Source organism: Periplaneta americana, chromosome 11 (assembly GCF_040183065.1).
Source record: "Periplaneta americana isolate PAMFEO1 chromosome 11, P.americana_PAMFEO1_priV1, whole genome shotgun sequence".
Classification (NCBI taxonomy): Eukaryota; Metazoa; Arthropoda; class Insecta; order Blattodea; family Blattidae; genus Periplaneta; species Periplaneta americana.
Window position 1 is genome coordinate 162,258,921 of NC_091127.1, and position 26,695 is coordinate 162,285,615.

The 26,695-nt window shown below is 34.6% G+C and overlaps 1 protein-coding gene across 1 annotated transcript in view; it reads left to right on the forward strand.

The window, feature by feature from the left end:
- Positions 1 to 26,695, forward strand: part of LOC138708568 (uncharacterized) — a 92,207-nt gene that overhangs the window by 64,231 nt on the left and 1,281 nt on the right. The window contains exons 15-19 of the mRNA XM_069838684.1: positions 1,377 to 1,573; positions 16,493 to 16,670; positions 18,286 to 18,467; positions 22,088 to 22,235; positions 23,396 to 23,528. Of these exons, the coding sequence (XP_069694785.1) occupies positions 1,377 to 1,573; positions 16,493 to 16,670; positions 18,286 to 18,467; positions 22,088 to 22,235; positions 23,396 to 23,528 (838 nt within the window). The remainder of the gene's footprint in view (positions 1 to 1,376; positions 1,574 to 16,492; positions 16,671 to 18,285; positions 18,468 to 22,087; positions 22,236 to 23,395; positions 23,529 to 26,695) is intronic.

A 26,695-nucleotide genomic window follows, 5' to 3' on the forward strand; every position in this document is an offset into this window, starting at 1 on the left:
GACAATAACGAAAATTAGCATATGTAAAACACTATTCTTCTGCTATATGAAAAAAATATATATATATTTTTACCATTAAAAAAAAAATTTACTTTTTTTTTTTCAAAATACAGTTCACTGTGCAGTGATGAAGCGTTTCCCACATAACTAAAAAACTATCCTTCATTCTATGATGAAATTTCTTGTGTGTATTTATGCATGTCCCATCTAAAATATGATGCAAGATCACTTCGCTACCTTTGATAAATTGTCTGATAAAAAATAAATTCATTTTATAATGGTCTTCTAACACAAAATAAAAAAAAATATTATTTATTAAGGAATGTACTCGTAGTTGAAAGAGCATGATATTGTAAACGTGAGTTTCAGCAATAAAATAAAAGAGAGAGAAAATGAAGAAGTTAACAAGTTTATGAGTTATGAGGGAAACGCTTCATCACTGCATTCACGTTCAGTCGAGATGTAGACAAATAAAATTAGACTACTGTCAGTTTTAAAGAACGTGACATTTTACAATTAAAAATAAAATTATAAGAAATAATTAAATTTCATTAGGCATTTTCTTCAGTAGATAGATTTCTACTCTTCATATAATTTTGGCAGTTTATATAGTTTACACCCTGTATTCTCTCTGTTAGATTATAATTGAAGATTGCCTAAAGGATTTATGTCCTGTGCATTCGGTTAATACTGGGTGTTCAGTTCAAAGTGTGTCATGGCTCGCTGTATACCGTCATGTGGCTAGTCGATGAGCCTAGAGAATTCAATCTTCCTACACTTCCGCAGAAGAGTATTACCTATGTGCCAGAGAAGTTGCCTAACAAGCACGGCGTTCATTCTGAAGAGTACTACGTACGCTAACGCCTGTAGTGGCAGGAATGTGAACTGTTTGGAAACATGTACTGAGGTGAGTTTTTTCTTACTGTCAGGATATGGGGACATTGTTAAGACGATACGTATTTTTGTTGACATTAACTTCGACTGTCAATATGGACACGGAGCATTTGATTTGTGTTGTGGAATGTTACCGTACGCAACCGATGATAACAAATACCCTGCGTACGACTTGCCCGCGCAAAACACAGTTCGAAAGAGGTTATGGTAGCACACAGACCGTACAGACCGCCATCTGTTGCTACGACGTTCAAGTTATACCGTACACGTTCTCAAGTTCAGATTGAAGAACGCCTTGATTAATAGGCAACTTCTCTGGCATAAAAGCTGAAACTCGCTTCAAATCGCTGACTCACAACAGTGACGTTATGACACACTTTGAAATGAACACCCAGTATTTTGAATCCATTTGTTTTGGGAGATATATTCCAGTATTGATTTAAAATTCCAGTAAAATGTCTTAATTTCCTTCATGAACTCAGGTTTGTTTCATCGCGGTATATCTCAGAGTGGCACTGCCTTCTGCATATGGGCATTTCTTCCTGAGGGCTCAGTGAAGGAAAAGGGAGAAAAACTAGCAGCTGAGATGGGCTGCCCCACTCAACCCAGTTCTGAATTGATTTCCTGCCTCAGGAACGTCGATGCCAAGAAGATGATGAGAAGGATCCCACCACTCTTCGTGAGTGCTTTTTTATAGTTAATGAATGCGTAATTGTATTCTTCCCAGTTCATGTTATCTGTTCGTACTCCTTGAACCCTTCCAGCGTTACCATTACTTTTCTTTACATTTGTAATGGTAAGTATTTTAGGTATTGGTAATTCCTTTCTCAGCATATCTACCGACACTCTACAACTTAGGGTATTGTTGCGTATATCGCACCACTTTAGCATTTATAATTTTTATTGAACAATACAATTTTTATTTTCTGCATTCCTTTACAGAAATACATTCCCAGAACATTTAACGTTCATGTAAAAAAGAATCCTTGAATTTGATTTAATATTTTTGAAGTAGAATGACATTTTCGAAACACTTGTCTGTGGTGCCATTTAGGCAACTACTTTCCTAAATAGCACCTGCGGTTTTTTAAATCGCACCTCTTTATCTGCAGGGAACAGGATGAAGGAAACCTTTTAATATTGAACATATTGAACACTATTTAATATGAATAATGTAATAAATGCAAATTACAAGTTTATTGAAATTAATGAAAGAGAGTAATGCATCTTCAAATGAAAATGAAAAAATAGAGCATAAATTACCTAACATTTAAACTTTCTGAATGCGTTTTCTATTGTTACACATTTGCCATGTGCTTCACCAGGCAGTTCAAACTGTAAACTGCGTCACCTTTTCTCCACGATTATCTCGAAGCCACCTAAGAACCGCTTCATGATTTAGCTGTCTGAAATGGTTTGAACATAGAAACATCTAAAGGCTGGGCCTCTGAGTATTATGACGAGGAAGCTGAAATAGGAGCACATCATTTTCCCGAGATAATCTAGCTTCTAAATTTTTGGAATGGTTCGTATAGGTGGACATACAGAAGCAGCACTTTTTTCTATGGCAGGTTTGAGTGGCAAATAAAATGTTTGAGCTATTCGACAAATAGTTCACTGTTGATGTAACCTGACTCAGAGCAAACAAATAACGATCCTGGAGGAGCACCAGCTGATAATGTAGGATGCACTGTTTGACGTTTAAAAATTTTCATAGGTGGCACAAAATATCTGATGCGCTTGTACAACACACACTTGTTGTATTAACGCCCTTTTCACCACTTGATATTGCACCCACCTGATGCATTCCTGGTTCAGTTAAAATTTTTGGGCGTTGTTTTGTACGGTTAGAATTGCTACAGTTGCTCATATCGCACCGGTGCGAATTAGGCACCTACAAAGTGGTGCGAATTAAGAAACTACGTCATAAGTTATTATTTCCTTCATTCTAGCCTATAATCACCACATGTTCAAAAATCGTATTAAGTTAAATGTTCTTTAATATTTCTTTTAACCAATAACATCTTAAGATTATGGATTCCTTTGCATACAAATCCGTTATTTAATTACAAAATGTTAGCTAAATTTACATCCACCTGAACGATTGTATTAAATACTTTATCACCATGTTGCTAGCACAAAGAAGAGGCAGAAATCAAGTGACATGGTGGAAGTTCATATGGTAGATTGTAACAATACCACTAGATGCTACACTACTACAATAACTTGTTTTAAACTAGCACTGTTGCGATTTAGGAAGCGGTGCGATTTATGCTACTCTACCCTACCCATTTTCTATATTTTGTTAACCCTCAAACAAAGAGGTGCCGTCTCTGAGACCGCTCCATAATTCTGTGGTCGGGAGGAAAAAGGTCTTAAGTCAATTTTTTGTGAAAATGAGATTTTTATATTTTCTGAAAGTAGAAACAATTCTCTACAATCTGGTAAAACGGCTAAAGTCAAATAACACTCCTGACTGGATTTATAGAGCGTTACCAAATGTCCTGAGTAGGCCTACTTTTTGAATCAAGCATACACAGAATAAAATACTTCAGAATATTTAATACTTTATTCCTTACAAACCATCACATGTTTACTTTCCATGCTTCCCTATTAAAAAGGTCTAACTTGTATTTTAGCCATTTTATCACATACTGATGCCCTTTCCTTTTAAAACTTTAAGTACCAGGTAAACAGTCCTATAATTGTTTAAGACCCATTTTGCATTCCTAATAATTTACATTTCTCATTTATTTTGACATGAAAAAGGTCTTATGTTTAATAGTCCCTTCTACTCAGTATGGCTTCTAGTCTTAAAAGGGCTTAAGTGCGGCTATTTTTGGAAATAATCAAGAAAATTGTTAAATGAGCAACATTATCTATTTTAGAAGAAATATAAACAAATAATATCCAGGAAAAACCTCTTAATTAAAAAAACTCTATAATTGACATCAATTTCAATCTTTCTACTGCATTCCTGAAAAGTATAAAATTTTTACTTAAGACCTTTTTCCTCCCGGCCACAAAATTTATCTCTTGTTAACATTGTCTTAGGCTTATATTCTCCATTCACTAAAAAGATTGTATCATTATCCATCTAAATTGAAACAGACGTTTGTACAGACACTCATTCTACCTCACTTCGATTATTGCGACGTTTTGTTCAGTGATCTCAGGATTGATTCCGCTCAGAAACTACAGCGTGTTCATAACGCGTGCGTCCGCTTCATTTGTAATGTTCGATACTATGATCATATCTCACCTTCTTTCGAGAAGTTATCATGGCTTAGGTTACATGAGAGGAGAAATCTGCACTCACTTTCTCTCTTATATCGAATTATGCACACTTCATCCCCCTATTTTTATTCGCTCGTTTTCATACTCTCTCTCGCTATCATAATATTAATACTCGATCACAACGCGATAACACGCTAGAAATTCCACTTCACACATCATCTCTGTATTCCTCATCTTTCACTGTTGCTACCTCTCGTCACTGGAACTCTCTGCCGCCTGAAGTCAAGGGCTGCCGAACATTGAAATCTTTCAAATCCAAGTTAGAAAATTATCTTATGACGAGTTGCCAAACTAACTTGCTATTATGACAAGTGTTGTATTGCATGTTTCCATGTATTCACATTTTTTTTTCTGTTCTAGTGATATTTAACTTATTTTATATTTTTGTTTTCATATTTTCCGATAACGGTATATCTCTAATGTGATAAGTTGAGCTATATATAATCATAATTTTCCTTACTGTGTGTACTTAAAAATATTGTATTCATTGTATACTTTGTACTGCACTATTTTATTACTACTATTAGTATTATTATTACTACTCTCCGCTGTACCTGTTAGAAATAAATATAAAGTAATTACGTAATTAAAATAGGACGTTTGATCCAGGGAACATTTGTGTTTGATAGAAGGATAAATCGTTTAATATGTTACTTATTTTAAATTGTATTTAAATAATTAAAATGCGGTCATTTTGGTCCAAAGTGCAATCTTTTGGTGCAATGACAATATATTCCTTTAACATGTTTCTTAATTGTTATTACATGCAATATTAGTTTAATGAAGATTGACATATCATTTAGTTTTAATGTGTATACTTTATATTACTTGTTATATGTTTCAGAAGTTACTGTAATAACATTGTAGAATTATGTCCATCTAGAGAAACTACACTTTCCAATGATGAAATAATAATTAAACAATTAATTAGCTTCCGATATTACTTCATACAAACACAGAAACATTCCCTTAGACTATGTTTAAAAGCTTTCGATTGTTGTTGTCCAAGGCCCCTTATAGACGAAGTCATTTGTTTTTATTTCAGTACAGCGCCTTAGATGGCGTTGTAATTGTAATTTTGAAACTCATTTATCTCATTAAATATCAGTCCTATCAAAATGTTTCAAGGAATAAAACTTATCGCACATTATTTTTAAAGAAACTTTCGTTATTTAACATTTTTCACAAAAATCAATAATAAGCGAGATATTTCGATTTATTTAATTCAGGCCCCTTTATAACCCACCTTTTAAATAAAGTATTTTGAATGCCATATAGCCTAAAATCTAAGTTACAACGAACTTAATTTATATTCCAATTTTCACATAAATCGGTTCAGCCATTATCGCGTGAAAAGGTAACAAACATCCAGACAGACAGACAGGCAGACAGACAGATAGACATACGAACAAAAATGTCAAAAAAGCGATTTTCGGTTTCAGGATGGTTAATTATACATGTTAACACCAATTATTTTTGGAAAATCGAAAATTACCAGAAAAATTTTGGCTACAGATTTATTATTAGTATAGATTAGGCCTATTATTATTATTATTATTACTATTATTATTATTACTATTCTTATTTTTTATCATTATTATTATTATTATTATTATTATCAATAATTGTCTTATTTTTTTATACTTTGTATGCCTCATTTATTTTGACCTGCTGTTCACATTTTATTATGCTTTTTTCTTTCTTTCTGTATGTTATATATTATGTCTGATTTCTTCTTATTTGTTGTTTACATTTTATTATTATTATCTTATTCAGTTTTGTGTGTAAAATTGTAGTGTACTTTGTAAATTTGTAGTGTTTTTGTAACGCAGTTTTTACTCCTGGTTGAGTGTTAGAGAAGGCCGTATGGCCTTAACTCTGCCAGGTTAAATAAATTATTATTATGATTATTATTATTATTACTATTATTATTGTTGTTGTTGTTATTAATATCATTATTATTATTATTATTATTATTATTACTATTATTATTGTTGTTGTTATTATTATCATTATTATTATTATTATTATTATTATTATTATTATTATTATTATTATTATTGTATGCAACTAACATTACAGCCTAAAAATTTGAACTCGTGACTTTACCGGAAGTACAGAGACTAGACACAAGTTAACGCTGAAAGAGAGCCGCTCTGTAACATCCAAAGGCCGTTCGGGTTGCGGGGTTCAGTCGCTTCCCTAACGGAAGAACTGTACAATCCTATACAGATATTTTTATGCAATGAAACTTTTCTATTTAAAATCCATAATTTTAGTTATGTTCATTAATATTTTGCTTGTATGTGTTTTTCCACACCTTCATTATTTAGTATCTAATCTATATATATAATTTGAACTGGTAATGGAAATTACGGGAAAACGGCTGAACGGATTTTATTAAATGATCCCTCATTCTGAAGCTTGGAACTCAAAGTTTTTCAGAAAAAATAGTAGTTTTCAGTGAAATGTCAATTTTCCCACATCATTTTTCTATTTTCCAAAATCCACCTTTCGTCAGTTTTGAAAACTAATTGCATTTCAGAATAAAACAAAACACACACTGCAATAAACAATAGGCTATTACACGAAGGCCATGACCTGCAGGATTGCTGACATATTTAGAGTTCAATTCAATTGGTTATTAAATACTTCAAGACTTACTAAAAATAATTTACAGATCTGATTCTGCTGTATATAATTTTCTGAGTACTGCTGTGTATTGGATATTAAAATCTACGAAACTTGAGGTGGTTTGATGACATTATTACCATTAGAAATGAAATATTATTATAGTTAATGCCATGAAGTGATTATTTTTCATTAATTATACATATTAATGCTATATTGATGTTATGAAAGTGAAATGTTCTGGGGTTATATAAGTAGATGTAGAGAATATCTTAAATTAGATCTTCATTTCTATAATTTACTGAGTGGCAGCTTATATACAAAACTACAAAACTGGCGTATGATAATAATATTGTTATTAAAAATAAAATATTTTTATAGTTATTAATCAAGTGGGTTTGGGTCTTTTTCATATACTTAATGGCGGTGTGGTATAGATATTTATATGCGTCATTCTCTTCAGTATTGGCTCGGGAGAGCGCAAAAATTACAGTTCCTAAGGAAAGACCAAAAGCTATTACTTACTGATAAAATAAGAAGCCTACATAATTTTGTAGTCTCCCGATCATTTCAGCAAGATCTCTTAGCAGATAAAATGTTTTACCCTCTACATTTCAAGCTCTACATGCAGCAGCTATACCAAGATACTATGTCTATTGTTCGAAAGCATAGCAAACCTAACTTTTTGTAAATTTCACCTACAATCCACAGTGACATGAAATAGGTATTGATTTACTCCTACATGAAAAACCCACTGATCATCCTGACATTGTTACTGGAGTTTTTGCATTGAAACTCAAAAGCTAAGGCAGATAGATTCAAGAAAAAGTATTTGGGATAAAAAAAACATTCAAAAGGAGTATGTTTCATTATTATGGAAGCAAATAGCTTTCAAAATGTCTGATATTCTTCACTGAAAATAAATCAGAAAAATTGTTATTTCAACGTCTAATGAACTTAGTTTGCAGCATTTGCTGCACAAGCCTCTAGTTTTAAATTAATTAACAAGGTAACTGCTTATGATAATCAAAACTCTTATAACCAGACAGCGCATTTCCGGTCTCTATACTGAACGTTAGGTGTATGTCATTTGCAGGGACGCCATTGAACTCGTTGCTACGCTCCCTCCATATGTCAAAGGGACGTGACATGACGTCATGTCTGTTTGTAACACATTGTTAATGACTTGCATCTTTTTCGATAATAATTATCTTTCACTGCAAAGTCATGACTGGAGTTACCTTGTCTTGGTTGGTGAGATTAGGAAGAAAATGTAGTAAATTTACTCAGGGTACTCATATTTCCAAGAATTTCCACTCAATATTGTCTTATGTAATCATAATTTATATAGTGAGAATGACAAATATTTGTCATATGCACAGTCATTGCTACTGCGCTCACGAATACTTACTGAGAAAGAAACAAGATATCTGAAGCAATCGGCATTGTTTTATTATTTAACCCTTGCATAATCTAATTCAGGTTATCTTGAAACATTTAGTGTTCATAGTTGGCTATGTGTTATCGTGACGTGATAATGTCCAAATGTTTCGTCATAGCCGTGAATGGGCAACTCGTGCTCCCAAAGTGCTAAAAAACCTTGAAAGAGAGAAAGGCAGACGGAGCCAGCCGCAGCAGTTACAAGTTGTTTGTAGTTTCGCTGCAAAAGCAGTTCACTGCCACGGTGCGCTCTGGCGGCTCATGCAGGTGGTCGTGATATCTGTTCCATGATTTCAATTTCAGAATGACGCATAGTACAATAATTATAGTTATTTTAGACAGACTATACCTGAACACATAACAAAATTATATTATTTTCTAGCTTTGTAAATTAGTTTAGTACTGGAAACACAAACTGAATACAACCTTTTCAAGTATATAATTTATTTCAAGAAATAGTCTGCCCAGGCATCCTGGGTTGCCAAAAACACAGAATAACACACATATAAGAATAGTAATGATTACAGTAAGATAGATGAGCCAAATTTAAATGTGAACTAGGAGCTTAAGTTTAAGAAATAATAAATTTGTACATATATTTGTAACAATCACACACTAACGAATAGAAAAGAGGGGGGGGGTATTATGATATTCCGTATAAATGATTTTTCAGAATTGCCACAGACCCTTTAATGGTTGAAGTAATTATTTTTGGAATGATGTCATGGATTCCAAATGTTTTGATAGTGTTTACAGTTGATCGTGGGATGGTGCCCCTCGCTCCGATCATTAAACCATGTACTTCCCAGGTGCCTTCCATCTGATATTTTTCTCGAAAATACGGAATAGTAGGCTCATAAATTTGTTGTTTTTCTTTGTTGACCTCGGATGGTTGGGTCTGGCTCATCTCAAATCTAACAGTTGGGTCCAGTATAAAGCCTTTACTATTAGTCTTGTCTAGAGCCACGATGTCCGCTCTTCTAATTCCGCCGCCTTCAGACGCAACGCAGTGCACCTCTTCATGGACCTCGAAGGATTTGTTTCTAAGGGCTTGTGCTATTAGTTTTCGGATGTTATGATGGCGTGAATTTCTCAGGATGCAACACTTATTTATTATTACACTATTTGTTAATATTTCTTATTTGAAACGTAGAACGCTAGAATTTACAAGTCTTTATACATTAAAGAGTATTCCTCTGTTCTCAGAAAGGTAATAGTCTGTATTCGCAAACAATAACAAATTCAAGGAAGTATTTTTTACATGTCACGGCAGATGAAATAAGCTTACTTCTGAGCTCTTTCTTTACTTTGAGAGCTTTTACACTTCTTTCTAATATTAAACTCTGCCTCAAGCACATGCAGTATATATGGAAGCAAAGAGTATATTTGGAAATTCTACTTAGGCAACATTAAGAACAGTTCGATTTCTGATTTTGCTGGAATCTGAGTGGCGTGCTGTTCTGTAGATTTATTAATTTAAGCTATAAATTTTCAGGATTTTCTATCGGCGTAAGCCAAAAAGATTTCAGAAAAATTTCGATTCCTTGTCAATTGTCACTGTTTCTCCAAACTTAACACTGAATTCTGCTGTAGGTCTTGAAGTAGGGTCTTATATTTGATAAGAAGATTTTCTTATCACTCTTGAATATAGTTTATAGTCAAAGAAAGTGTCTATGTTCTACATGATACTACCACATTTCAAATTTATCCATAAATGTTCTTAGCTAATCGATTACATGTCGTGCAATTCTGTAACTCCCACGCACAACGTGCTAATGATATTTGATATCAGTCTCACCTTGCTGATATCTCATTTTTACCTTTAGCTGTTCTAAAGCAGATGCAGACATTATATCTTTACTAAAACCTTCACTGTTTATTTGTAACATAAAATGTCATGCGTAAGAAAGTGTAATAGAATACAAGCTTTACCTCTCTTCTTAATAAAAAAAATTCTCTTTTTACTCGTAACTAAAGGGAAATGATCTGGGAATTACATTGTTTTTCACTTAAAACGAGCCGCCACTTATTGCAGACGCGATCGAAGTTGTGTCTTGAAAGAATCGCACACAGGCAGTACAGCTAGTACAGAGTCCGTTCTACCTGCATTGAGATTGTGTTGACACTTTGAGAGCACGAGTTGCCCACCCATGGTCATAGGTGTTTATATTATGACTACTTTGCGGTATTCCTATGGAAAAGTGAATCGTAACAATGTTTTTGCACGATCGTGTTTTTTTTTGTATTTACAGCTATTAATAATAATAATAATAATAATAATAATAATAAGTAAAATAATAATAATAATGGCTCTATTTAACCTGGCAGAGTTAATGCCGCATGCCGCTAGGCCTTCACTTACACTCAACCAGGATTAAAACTTGCTTACAAAGTTGAACATAAAACTGGATCGGAATTAAATAATTACATACTGATACAATTTAGGTACATAATGAGATCAAAAGAGGTAGTTACATAAAAATTTACCTCATAAAATAAAAATGAACATAGTGGAATACATATTAATGTTGTTAGAATCAAATACGAATCACATAAAAACAGAAGCCGATAATTCAATAAAAAAAATACACACAGTAAAAATAAAAATAAACACATTGCTATACATATTAGTATTAGATTACAATTAAGTAGGATTTACATAATTAAACCAGAAATCGACAATTGAATAAAATGTACACAAAAAATAGATGAATAATAAAAAAACAACACAGTGGGATACATATGGACATTAAGTGATAAATAAACACGATTTAGATAATAAAAATAAGAAACAAAAAAAATAAATAAATACAATGGAACACATTACATTAAATATTTGCAACGCGTTAGGTCTGGCAACTCATCATAAGATATTTTTCTAATTTACATTTAAAGGAAATTAAAGTTCGGCAGCCCTTGACTTCAGGCGGCAGAGAATTCCAGTGACGAGAAGTAGCAACAGTGAAAGATGAAGAATAAAGAGATGATGTGTGGAGTGGTATTTCTAGCGTGTTATCATATTGTGACCGAGTATTTAAGTTATGATACCGAGAAAGACTGTGGAATCGGACAGATAAGTAAGAGGGATTAGAGATGTGCAAAATTCGGTATAAGAGAGAAAGGGAATGTAACTTTCTCCTCTCATTTAATCTGAGCCACAATAATTTATCGAAAGAAGGCGAAATGTGATCGTAGTAGCGGACATTACAAATGAAACGAACACACGCATTATGAACACGTTGCAGTTTCTGGGATAAATCCACCCTGAGATCACTGAGTAAAGCGTCACAATAATCGAAATGAGGCATAATAAGAGTCTGTACAAGCGTCTGCTTTAATTTAGCTGGATAGTGGTACAATCTTTTTAATGAGTGAAGAGTGGAAAATACTTTCTTGCATGTGTGTTTGATATGCGTGTCCCAGGTAAGGTTAGATTCAAAATGAACTCCCAGGTTTTTTAAGTTGAACTGAATGGAATGATCGCTTTATTCAGAGTCACAGGAGGAAGGTTCAGCTTATTAATATCGGGGATTAATCTTTTACTCGAAAATAAGATAGCCTGTGATTTATCTGTATTTAAGTTAAGTCCGACATTGGTATTAGACATTGAATGTTAGAATTCCCACACAGAAACCCGTTCTTCATACTACATGTACTGTATACTGATATAGACCCATTACAGCGCACTTATCGTTGCTTAGTTACCATTACAGTGCAGTTTTACGGAAGGCTTTGGAATAATATTGCTCTAAATTTTCAATGCAAAATGTATTGTATTTTCAATTTTAAAAATATAGTCGTGCAAAATGAAGTGTATTATAAAATCTCGGAAATTCCTCGATTTTGTAAAGAGCACCTCCCAACCTTGTATCGTAATCATTTGGTGTACGCGTACAGCAAAGAAGAACTTTCTAGCAAATAATGTGTTATGAAAAATAGCAGGTTCCTTGTAAGTGTGCTAAAATTAATTTAATTGTAATTTAGTACAATATCTACACATCTACTAGAGTTAGGCCTATATAAATTAATTATAGGTTTGTACCCATTAATTAATTAATTTTCTGTATATGAAAAATTCTGATGAGGAAGAGTTTGGGGTACAAGAAGATATCAAATGATAGACGACATTAAGATATATGGATCATATGAGGAGACAAAGAGGAAGGCAGGAAATAGAAAAGACTGGAGAAACCTGGGTTTGCAGAGAAAGACCTGCCCTTGGGCAGAACACTGAATGAATGAATGAATGAATGAATGAATGAAAAATTAAATATTACACTTAAACGCTTTACATATAGGCCTGGCAGTCGGCCTCGGTAACGTAATTGCTATAGCGCTGGCCTTCTATGCTCGAGGTTGCGAGTTCGATCCCGGCCGAGGTCGATGGAATTTAAATGTGTTTAATTGCGACAGGCTCATGTCAGTAGATTTACTGGCATATAAAAAAACTCCTGCGGGACAAAATTCCGGCACACCGGCGACGCTGATATAACCTCTGCAGTTGCGAGCGTTGTTAAATAAACCATAATTTAATTAAATTTAATTATACACCTGGCCTACATATCTACTGGACATATGTAAATTAATTATAGATTTGTAACCATTAAATAATTAATTATCTGTTTATGAAAAATGTAATATTATAAATGCTTTACATATAGACCTGGCCTACACATCTACTGCTTTATATAAATTAATTATAGGTTTGTAGTCATTAAATAATTAATTATCTGTATATGAAAAATTTAATATTATACTTAAATGCTTTACATATAGGCCTGGCTTACGCATCTACTGGATTTATATGAATTAATTATAGGTTTGTAGTCATTAAATATTTAATTATCTGTATATGAAAAATTTAATATTATATTTAAATGCTGTATACAGGGTTAGTTAAAAGTCCAGCACCACCTAAATAACTTTTGAAGCATACGGTTTAGTCACATGAAACTTGGTATGTGAGGATAACCATATACTAAGAACTCAATAATGGTATTACCGAGTTTTTTCTACTTCCGGTTTAACTGGAAGTAACTCCAACTCTCTTATTTTAAATGGAACACCCAATATATTTTTTTATTTTTGAATAGTTCTCATTAAGAGCTTTTCAAAAAGTACCCACACTCGATATTTCTATATAAATTCAGTGTTGCTAAGTCAAGAAAACAGAAAAGTGTATCGAATATTAAAACAATAAACGCACCACCTAAATGACTTTTGAAGTATACGGTTCAGCGATATGAAACTTAGTATGCGGGGATAACCATATGCTAAGAACTCAATAATGGTATTACCGAGTTTTTTCTACTTCCGGTTTAACCGGAAGTAACTCCAACTTTCTTATTTTAAATGGAACACCCAATATATTTTTTTATTTTTGAATAGTGCTCATTAAGAGCTTTTCAAAAAGTACCCACATTCGATACTTCTTTACAAATTCAGTGTTGCTAAGTCAAGAAAATAGAAAAGTGTATCGAATATTAAAATAACAAAATACTCCTTCCTTAACAAAAACAAAACAAAGCTAGCTCACCTTCTAAATTATGTGTTGAATTTGGTAGCCCTCAGCTGCTTTACAATGTGTCCGGTCAGCGCATCTGGCCGCGAAACCAGGTGGCCCGGGTTCGATTCCCGGTCGGGGCAAGTTACCTGGTTGAGGTTTTTTCCGGGGTTTTCCCTCAACCCAATATGAGCAAATGCTGGGTAACTTTCGGTGCTGGACCCCGGACTCATTTCACCGGCATTATCACCTTCATCTCATTCATACGCTAAATAACCAAAGATGTTGATAAAGCGTCATAAAATAACCTACTAAAATAAAAAAAATACAATGTATCACTCGATCATAGAAACCATTTAAGGAATGATTTAACCAGGCTTTAGGAATACCTTGCACCACTTCCATTTGTATTTAGGAACACTAAATTTGTACAGAAGTATCAAGTGTGGGTACTTTTTGTAAAGCGCTTAATGAGCACTATTGAAAAATGAAAAATTTATTGAGTGTTCCATTTAAAATAAGATAGTTGGAGTTACTTCCGGTTAAACCAGCGAATAGGGATTATAAAGAATGGACACTTCACGTCGGTACCTTTGATGTAGCCGGACTGATTTCAATGACCTTCAAGCCAGTTAAAGCGTGAGATTCTGCTTTCTACCTAGAGTTGGCGCTGACATCACACCAGCTAGAAGTCGACACAGCGGAAATATAACACATAATTAATATATCTAGGTACATTATGTACTCAAATAAAATAAATTGGATCCATAAAATAATAAATCCGTCATTAACTGTAATGTCTAGACTCTAGAGTTCCTTTATAATGAGAGTTGAGACGTTGACCCCAACAACAATTAAAATATGTAATGATTTGATAGCGCTGAAAATGGAAAAACAAAACTCTTACGAGAAGTAAAACCATGTACCTATATTATATTATACACAAATATTAAACGAATTCGATACTTAATTTTATAATGTATTATATTATTTTATAATATAATTTATTATGTCTGAAATATAAAATATTATTATTACAACTAGTTTGTCACTGAGAAATAAGGAAAAGCGGTTAACTTGAATTATTTGAAGCAAAGCGTTACTGGATTATGCAATAAGGTAGGCGATGTTTGGATCCTGTGTCTCAACTCTATTCTCAATTATTATCTTACCGTATGCTCGATTACACTAACCTCTAGCGCTTGAAAGTGGAACTAAAAGCTGGCGCACAGAGAAACAAAACACAGGAAAATTCGCTCAGTGTCCATTCTTTATAATCCCTATTCGCTGGTTAAACCAGAAGTAGAAAAAACTCGGTAATACCATTATTGAGTTCATAGTATATGGTTATCCCCACATACCAAGTTTCATGTCACTGAACCGTATGCTTCAAAAGTTATTTAGGTAGTGCGGGACTTTTAACTAACCCTGTATATAGGCCTACTCTTGGTGTCGGTAAATTGGTCTACACAACTGGCTTATATGGGTGAATGACGAAACGTCAAGTACCCCCAATTAGTTAAAATCATATAGGTATTCTTTGAGAATTCTGATGACGATAATTACTTATATTCTTGCAATTATAACATTATGAATGTTTTTAATAAATTGTGTAAAATGTGCTACATAACCCTACAGTATATAAGTAAATGTTGGCAGTAATTATGGGATAAAGTACAGGAAAACATTGAATAATACAAAGCGTTCGCCTACGGGTGGGGCCAGGAAAGGGCATGTACTGATACGCCGCTTTGTGCGCGCATTTGTTGAGACACGCTCGACAATCAGGACATCAAGGTCGACAAGTTATCATTTGTGAGCCAGATGTTCCAGTATTTAACACGTACAGTGCAGTTTCTTGACACAGTTGCTTAAATATTCAGCGTGTGTGTAAAATTTGTTAACAATGCAAAACGCAAAATTCACGCTTGAACAGAGAGTTTTTATGTATGATGCATATGTGAAAACAGAGTCATGTAGAGAGGTGCGTAGGCAATTTGAAGTGAAATATCCGGGTGCTCCAATTCAGGGTAGAGAAACTGTTAGACGTCTTGTTAACGAATGAAGGACAACAGGGTCGATAAATGCTACAATTCCTAAGCGAAAACAAAGAGTATTGACAGGAGAAAAAATTGATGAAATCAGTGCATCATTTACACGCTTTCCTAATAAATCTCCAAGACGTGTTTCACAGGAAGTTAGTGTTTCAAAAACATCAGTCTTTACTGCTGCTAAACTTTTAAAATTAAAACTCTACGGAGTATAGTATAGAAAGCGGAAGCTTACGGATAGACGATTCCCGCAAGCGACACCGCAGGCAGGCCGCTTTCCCGGCCCCACCCGTAGGCGAACGCTCTGTACATACATAATGTAAAGGCACCTTTATAAGCAATAAATGTGTATTGCGGGCAGCATCAGCTCGAGGCCGCTAAGGGGTAAGGTGCTAATGGTAAAGAGTTCAGATAGAAATGATCCCCTCTCTGCAAGCGATTGGTAGTTTCGTTCAATCAATCCCTCCCCCCAGAGTGGTCATTAGTTCTAGCCCTCCCACGTACCACTTGCGCACAGGTCTTATTTCGTCTTTCTACTCCACGGATTCCTGGGACGGACCATAGAATGAGTTGATGTGGCCGGCACGATGCCCGACCGCCTTTTACTCCTAATAAACGTACCGGTATCCATTCCAAATTAAGCACTGCAATTAAGTTACTTCATGTACTGTTTTAGAAAAAGCATGGTGTGCCCACTATTTGGTTCGGGCCTGTGGTCGAGAGCGCGGTAGAAGAAGGAGACGAGATGTTCATTTCTGCGACTCCTCTGGAAGCAATTCTGTCAACTGCCGGTCAACATCTCGTCCCCTGGATGGTTGGATTCACTTCAGGAGACGGCGCCATTCTTGCTGCAGGTATGCTCAGAACTCAAAGATGTCAGTTCTATACGAGTGATGGCATGCTTGATCAGTTGGTCACCCAATTATAGAACTCGGTCTCTTCCTCTTTAGGGATTTAAGTGTATCTTCCTACAAGAAAGACTGAATAATTTCGAGCGAAAAATTGTTCCGGGGCCGGGCATCGAACCCGGGACCTTTGGTTTAACGTACCAACGCTCTGCCAACTGAGCTACCCGGGAACTCTACCCGACACCGATCCAATTTTTCCCTCCATATCCACAGACGTCAAAGTGGGATGACAACCGTCAAACAACCAACTTCGAGTGCACACTAACTCTGTGTGACTTAAATTGTGGTTTTCTGTTAACGAACAGTGACGTGTATTATGCAAATCAAGATTTCAGGTGTAACTCCCTGTAGAGTTTGATTTGAATAATTTCGAGCGAAACATTGTTCCGGGACCGGGCATCGAACCCGGTACCTTTGGTTTAACGTACCAACGCTCTGCCAACTGAGCTACCCGGGAACTCTACCCGACACCGATCCAGTTTTTTCCTCTATATCCACAGACGTCAAAGTGGGCTGACAACCGTCAAGCAACCAACTTCGAGTGCACACTAACTCCGTGTGACTTAAATTGTGGCTTTCTGTTAACGAACAGTGACGTGTATTATGAAAATCAAGATTTCAGGTGTAACTCCCTATAAAGTTTGATCCCGGGTTCGATGCCCGGCCCCGGAACAATTTTTCGTTCGAAATTATTCAAATCAAACTTTACAGGGAGTTACACCTGAAATATTGATTTGCAAGAAAGACTGAGTTTGTATCTTTAGTTTCGTGAATCTTGTGACCTTACAACCATAACACTTTACTGTCAATGATTATATGTTACTGATTGGGACAGAAAAAGTAGAAAGTAGGTACCAATTTGTTGCAGTAAGAGAAATGGGGACAAAAGGACTTCAGAAAGAGAGTCCCACTATTCAATTTATCTTAAGAGACTTTTCAAATTTGTTTGTACATCTATTTGTATCATTTCGCACAACATCAGTGCCCGTGAGAGACGCAAAATGCAAAACGATAATTTTTAATCGGCTCAAGTTATTTCATATAGCCTCACGAAAATTTTTAAATCTAATAAAATAAAACCTAGGGAAATCATTCCACCACTACAACATTGCTCGAACAGAAGTCGCTTCTCTGTTTCAACATTGGACATTAGGCCTACTGTTAGGCCGCGCAAGCGTATCTCCAAACAGTTCTGAGCGTACTTTTTACAAACGATAAATATGAATTTTCAGTACTCAATGGCAGGCTCACTTCATTTCCTGAAAAATTCTGACAACCTATGAAATTTATTTTCAGTATTTTGAACGTTTGTTTCCGATTGCATTATTTCTTATACATTTGCTACTGTTTCAATAACAACAGTGCCAGACTTGTCACATTTTATTTGAGGAAGAAAGTATCAAAACAAATAATCTGCAAATTCTTCTCCAATTATCGTAACAGAGTGGAATTTATACTCTCGTTATTTATCGATTAGGCCTAATGCCACTGTGAATTTAAAATCTACTTCCGTTGTTGATGTGATAATAATTCTGACAGGTATTCTTCTTTCTTACAACAGGAATATATGAACACGAATCTGTAATCCAGAACTTAAATGAAGACTTTGAAGGCTTTATGGATAATTTTCTTTCTCGGAGTAAGGAGACACAAACAGAACGGAGAGAGGCAGCCAAACGGATCCGAGAATTTTATTTTGGGAACAAGCCTATCAACAAGGACACAAGGAAAGCTATGGTTGATGTAATGTATAACAATTTATTAATTTTGTAAATCATTTCTGGAGTAATGGGAGAATTCTTGAATCAGTGACCTGTCACGCAACTCAAGCTTTTCATTTGAGATTAACACTTTCATTTTTATTGGTGATGCTCGGTATGGATGGTTTTTGTAGAATATCTATTGAATTATTTTGTAACAAAGATGGTGCGCGTACGTGGATTCTCGAGTGGTTTATTGATTTAACAGGTGGAACTGGGAAATTCTAGGGCTTCCTCCGTATCCCCTCTCCGGATGTGTTTTTCAGCGACAATGGCCTCAGATGGTTATGCTTTAGAAAGAGTAAGTTAATATACGCAGATGAAAGTTTGCCCTGAAAACAACAGAATGTGGAATACAAATTGAAGCGAATGAATTAAACAAGATTCCTTAAGTTTTTAGAATGAAAATATTCATTGTTAAAAATTTCATGATACAAATTTGTAAAGGGTTTATTTGAACTTGAAATTCAAATAAATAAACAAGGTTAGGATTTGCTGGTAATTGTTGTATTACTCCAAACAAATTAGGTATAGGCACGTAACGTATTAAGATTTCTGATGAGGGGGATAGAATAATAGATAGAAAATACCATACATAAAATTATTATCCTCATTCGATACGGCTCAACGCTTGGTCGCACTGAGTTGCTTGTCTTGCATCTTGATGATGATGATGATGATGATAATAATAATAATAATAATAATAATAATAATAATTATATCCATGAGCAGGCTTAGAGATAAGATGTGTAATTCCTAAATTATTGATTGTTGTCAGCTTGCCGGTGATGATAATACATCAATATTATTTTCTTTGTTTACTTTATAAAGTATAATGTATATTCGTATTAAAGCAATTACATTTTGTGAGGGGATAACTTTCAAACAGGGGGGAAATCCCCCCATTCCCCCCGTTAATTCGCACCCTGGGCATCGGCCTGTTGCTATGATTCATGTACAATAAAATCGGTAGAAAAATGTAACGTAATTTTGAATCAAAAAAATAAAAGAAAGAAAATTATAATAATGCCATTTTAAAAAAAACCGATACATATACAAGTAAACTTTGTATTCTAAAAAGGAAGAAAATAAAAAAAATCACTCAAATACAGGGACATCATTTTATTTTTACTTCAATTTTTATTGTACCTGAGTTTTTGAATGTACTTCACTCCCACCCCTTCCACACAGATCCAAGACCGCATATAGTAGCCTTACGGTCATAGTAAACAGTACGTTCCAAAAATATGTTCGCGTTTTCCAGTGACGAAAGAGCTTTCAATATTGAATCATTTCCCACAGGTACTGTCGTCCATTTGCCTACGTCTTATACCGGTTTCCCCCACCAGCTTTTATTCGCCAGCTAGTGGCTGGGCTGTCTTAGCTCTCTTCTGAAAACATTAATTTCTGTTAGGAATTGGACGTCTACGTAATATCATACAACTGTTTAAAATAACTTAAATAAAAGGGCCCCGTTAAGTATTTAACTGTCACGTAATTGCCTCCATTTCTACGACCCTACGACATAACCACTTGGACGGACAGTAGATAGTATGTCTGAGTAATTTTATCTTTTCGGATCGGGCAGAAGTGAAGATTGAATTTACAGTACGTAAGGTACTCTTTTATAGAGAAGGTACAGAATTATTTCAACATGAGTTACTAGCACGAAGAACGAAACTGGTAATTGGGATTAGGTACAATAGTCTATAGTGCGATAATATGCACATTGGAACTGAAGCCTGTATCGAAATGAACGGCCACCATTTTCAAAAATGTGTTTAAATATCCATATTATGATTATTTTTCAATTTAACTTCATTCTCTATATTGTACGCTAATGTGCTGTAGACAGTATAATATACACTGCATAATGAATACGTCCACATGGACAGCTCAGTTCGTGAGTAAAAACACTCATTGTTAATACTGTACTGTATTTTGATTGAACAAAAACCTAATGAAAATTATCAAACTCAAAAGCGCAATATTTCCTAGTTTACGTAAATGGATGAACTACTTTTCTTCCCTCCTATACCTAGTAAAGTGATTTGTTTGTATATTACGCCAGTATCATCGAACTCCAGTCGTGGAAGGGGTAGCAAACGGCGTTGAGTCAGAGGTATAGGCAAGCTAATATTAAAAATGTTAGTAAAAATAAAATGATGTCCCTGTATTAGAAACCGTACTGGCGAGCTACCTCCGACCAATGCTCACAAATAATAAAATAAATTGTTGTATTACAGCCTTATAAGACAAACATCAAAAGCAGGCAATAATGTAGCCCATAAGATTTTACTAAAACAAATAACGACAGCACTTAACAAAAGGAGATTAATACATTCCGAAATCATTTTAATATCGATTCAGAGGCAGGAGTTATCCTGGACATCCTAGACACAGATATTTGTATTGTATTGTATTGTATTGTATTTATTAACATTCCATGGTATTCATACATGCTTCACAGCTAGAATATGGAACAAGTCAAAAAACTTAATACTACTATAAAGTCTTAATTTATAGCCACAGTCTAGATGAAATATATATACAGACGAGATTTACAATATAGTCAACTAGTACAACACAAAGTTTTAGTATCAATTTCATGAAGCGTTGTTGAATGTCATGAATTCACCTACAGAATAGAAGGCGTGAGAAATTAGGTACTTCTTTAATTTGGCCCTAAATAATTTTATGTTTTGAGTTTCATTTTTTATATCGATAGGGAGGCTATTAAAAAGTTTTACTGCCATATAACGCACTCCTTTTTGATAGCACGATAGACTTGCCGATGGAGTATGAAAGTCATTTTTTGACGTGTATTTATGCTATGAACTGTTGAATTAGTTACAAAGTTTTCACGATTACATAAGGGAAGATTATTAATGAAAAGATATACTGACAAGCCATGGACATTATTTGTAGTTTTTTGAAAAGAGTCCTACACGATTCCCTAGATTTGGCACCTACTATTATTCTAATTACTCTTTTTTGTAATAGAAATATATCGTTACTATCTGTGGAATTTCCCCAGAATATTATTCCAAAACTCGTTACCGAGTGGAAGTATGCAAAGTATATTGTTTTTAAGGTATTGATATTTACTATCTTTTGCATAGATCTAATAGCAAAACTAGCTGAATTTAGTTCGGGGGTAATTTCTTTAATATGATTTTTCTAATTTAACACATTACTGATTTTTAAGCCAAGAAATTTGGTTGTTGTTGTTTCTAATAGGGATGTATTAATAATTATTGAGCTAGAAATTTGCGAAGTTGAATTTGGACAGGATTTAAATTGAATTATGTTAGTTTTGTTACAATTTAATACTAATTTATTGACTGAGAACCAGTCACATATTTTGAAAAGAATTTCCTCAGTTGAAGATTGGAATGTGTTGGAGTTATGAAGACTAACAGCCTTTTAAATCTCTATGAACTGATTTAGAGACCAACTGGTAGGCCTAATCAGCAGTTTTATACGAAACTCAAGAATAATTACCAAAAATATTGAAATATTACGTAATTCTCAAATTTTATGCCACGAAATATATAGCCTATCTCCTGTCTTCTCTGATAAATTATTTCTCTGTTGAGCCAGATGTATACAGACATGTTGCAAGGCTGCTGCACAGACTCTCCTGTCAAACTTCATTCCAAGGCGGGCGCCACTGTTTACTACTACTACTTCGACTACAGAGGCGAGAACAGCTTCAGCTCAGTGTTCGGAGACCCAACCGTGAACTACGGTGAGTTAGAATGACCTTCAGCGTAAGGAATCACGCACTCTTTGAAATTGACCTGGTTGTTCTTGATAACCAAAAGTCTAGGGGATTTAGATATGAGAAACGAGCAGGCCAAGGTGTGGGGCCTCCCCAACCAATCCAGCGGTCCTGAAATGTCAGCATCAGGTGTTCACGATCATTGCGGAAAAAATGTGCTGGTGTGCCATCGTGCATGAACCACATCTGTAGTCTTTGCTGACATGGCACATACTCCAGCAAGGTAGGCAATACGTTAATTAAGAAAGTCCTGATAAAGAGCTCCAGTTAATCTCTGTGGTAGCACATATGGCCCTTAATCTATCTCCAAGAACGCCTACCCAAACGTTGATTGAGAATCGGCGCTGATGCCCTGTTTATTCAAGTGCATTGGAGATTTCATCATCCCACACATGCTGATTACGAAAATTCACAACACCATCTCTGTTGAACCCCGCTCATATCCGTAACCAATCTTTTCTTTTCAGTATTCATTGCGACGTATCAGTATTCCATGCCAGGGGTGTCAACTACGGTATGTATTGTAGGATAGAAAATGCATTGCCATAAATGGACGTCACATTGAGCACCTCCTATGAACAAGTGTTCGGGTCTCAGAAAGTATGTGTTGTAGGACCCATTTTATTTTACATTTTTTCTTCTTTTAATGTATACTATCACCTCATAAAATATTGGATACCTTTTCAACACCCTGTATATTCTTCTTGGTCTCTGAGAAAATCTCTGATATGTTAATCAGGAAATACAAGAAATAAGAGTTAAAGATGAATATTATTTTATTCAAAGTGGAGTCGTGAAAACAATGTGCTGTACCCAGAATGCACAGAAAATTAAAAGGCTCCTTGTCACACTACTTGTATATATTGACTACATCCCACCTCTGGCTACTAGCAACAGGCATCTATAATGAACACCGATCAAAATACCCCTCATTTCTCGTGAATAGACTACAGTGGACTATAGTGGACTTTGTTGTCAGCAAACAGCTGGATACATTAAGAAGACTGATTTCAGTCACATCAAATGTAATCCAGCCTCACCTCAACTAACCGCATCTGTTGTTTAATACAAGCATACATACAATACAATACAATCCATATAATAATTACATTTATACATTATTTCAGGAGTCTGCCATATGGACGACATGATGTACCTCTTTCCAGAAGACCATATCTTTTCTAATTCGACAAAAACTGCGGAAGATGACGAAATGGTGGACATAATGATGACAATCTGGACTAATTTTGCCCGTACAGGGTAAGTACTTACTGTTATGTTGATTTTTTATTGGTTTGAATAGATTGGTAAAGATTTCTCAACATCAGTCTTCCTAAATTTCAGTGCTTGAACTTGTTAAACAAACATGTGGTCCAGTTGAGTTCAGTAAGTTAGAGACACGCCGATGTCCAATACCTAGAAATCGTGTAGTTACAAAGTTTTTGAGAAATCTTCTTCCAAGTATTTCGATGCTCTCCCGGATCATATTTAATATTTTATGTCATTATTACCCCATCTATATCAATTCGTTTTTAATAATCTCCGTAATTTAAAATAACTTCCATAAATGAAATGTATCGGAATTAGAGACATAGAGTAGAACCCCGATTATCCGTCACCTTATTAATCGACTGTCGGATTATCCGACTTTTTTTCTAACTCATATTTTCTTTTTACTGCAGGAAAATATATGAAGTACTGTACGTTATGTTTCTACATAGTTTTTCTAAAGAAGGTTATTACCAGGGAACGGATTTATATGGACTAAAAATATATGAAATATGTAAATATATATGTAGTTATTTTTACCAAAATATGGAATTAAATATGGATTTTTACCAAAATATGGAATTAAATATGGACTTAAAATTATAAAAAAATGACTATGTACGTTAAATATTGGTACATTTTAATCAAACTAAACAAAAAATATAATGGACGTACCTTATCTTCCAATGTAGTTTCAACAAAACACAATTTTTATTGTCTGTTACCATAACAATAGGTTACAAACATTTCTTTCAAGTGCTGAAAAGTGAATCTTCTTCTATTGTCTCTGAGGATAGATTTATACTGACTAAAAGAGCGTTCGACGTCACAAGAAGTAACTGGTACATAATTCAATTTCACAATGTCTGCTGGGGATAAGTCCAAGTTAATCTTCACTGTTGATTCACCACTCATCACAGCAACAACCTTTTGTAGTTCTTCATATCCAGGGTTTTTTGAAAGTACAGTGTCCACCTTAGCTCTTACTGCATCTGCAACTTTACCTCTACCACGATTCAGTTGTTCCACAGTACTATTTATAATTTCAAAACTTTCAGATAGTGAAAGGTGCCTATTTTGGAGACTTTTGAGCGTTTTTATGATGCATGAAAATGTATGCTGAATGTGAGCTAAGTCATTCTTCACACTTATGTCACAGGTAACTGTTTTCGCAGTATCAATTGAGACTGCATCTTCAGAGTCCAATGCAAGGAGAACATTGTTAATAGAGTCTATATGTTCGGCATAATATTCAACTGCTTCTAGCCATGTACCCCATCTAGTTAAAATTGGCTTTGGTGGCAATGGAATTTCAGGGTACATTTCTTTCAACACGTTAACTCTACTGGGAGCTTTGAGAAATACTTTTTTCACTGATGAAATCAACAAATCTACTTTAGGGAAATTGTCTCTGACCACTTCTGCCACACGATGAAATGCATGCGCCACACAAGTAAAATGAGTCAATTTAGGATATACAACAGATAATGCTTGTCCAGCTTTGACCATATAAGGGGCAGCATCGCTAATAAAGAATAACACATTATCGTACATAATACCCTTTGGCCACAGGATACCCATAGCTTCGTTGAACAGTTTAACTATAGTTTTGTTATTGCACTTTTCTAGAACATCACAATGTAAAAGAATTCGTTCAGAATATTGTTCACTTAACAAACCGATAACTACATTACCAACAAGTCTACCTTCTTTGTCGGGAGTCTCATCAATGGAAACCCAAATTGAACTATCTTTAATTTCATCTCTTATCTTCTGTATTGTCTCATCGTAGATGGATGGAGCATACGTCTTCCTAAGTGTTGACTCATCCGGGATTGTATGTTGAGTATATTTTTCAAGGAATTCCCTGAAGACCCTATTCTTTAGTTTGTAGAGAGGAATATCAGCAGAGATGAGAGAACGGCACAGGTCGATGTTAAACTCAGATCTTACATTCGATGTTGTTGGTTGTGTTAAAAACAATTGTCTCTGCTTAGAATTTAGTTGTTTGTTGGCCTGATGTTTACTAGTTGTAATGTGTTGTTGCACCAGGAACTTTTGTGTAGATGATACTGCACACTGACACAAATTACAAAATAATATTTTATTGTCAGTTGATAAACCATCTTCTTTAAATTCTGAAATGTAACTTGTTAGTTTTGATTTTAAATTGACTGAATGACGTACTTTTGGCATATTTACCGTCTTTATAGTATGATTTACAAAACTGAACCTATGTGTACTCTGACTGGCATTTAACTGTTGAGCTGCACAACTGAAGTCTGTTAAAAATTTTAAATTAAATTAATACAGTTTTGTAACTTACTTTCCCATTGTTGATAGGACTGCTAATTTTCAAATAACTCTGATGTTAAAGGGATTACTGAACATGTGTTTAAATCTCTATTGTTGAAATGTATTTTTAAAAGTTAATGGAATTTTGTTTTGTTTTATTGTTAAACCTAATATAATATGGACTGTTTTATATGAAATATGGAAAATATATGGAAATTAACGAAAATATGTACTAAACTCTAAAATATGGAAAAATATGGAAAATAAAAGTAGGATTTTTCAACCCTACACATTGTGAAACATAAAGATAATGCAAAATATAAATTATATTAGCTTTATAAGTAAATATGTATTTACATATAAATCCTTTCCCTGGTTATTACAAACCTTTACTTTTACTACAGGGACATCATTTTATTTTTACTTCAATTTTTATTGTGCCTGAGTTTTTTAATGCACTTCACTCCCACCCCTTCTACTAATGAAGTTCAACCGTCCTCCACACAGATCCAAGACCGCATATACAGTCATAGTAGCCTTACGGTCATAGTAAACACTACGTTCCAAAAATATGTTCGCGTTTTCCAGTGACGAAAGAGCTTTCAATATTGAACGATTTTCGCACAGGTACTGTCGTCCATTTGCCTACGTCGCATCCCGGTTTCCCCCACCAGCTTTTATTCGCCAGCTAGTGGCTGGGCTGTCTTAGCTCTTTTCTGAGAACATTAATTTCTGTTAGGAATTGGACGTAATATTATACAACTGTTTAAAATAGCTTAAATAAAAGGCCCTCGTTAAGTAATTAACTGTCACGTGATTTCCTCCCTTTCTACGACGCTGCGACGTAACCACTTGGACGGACA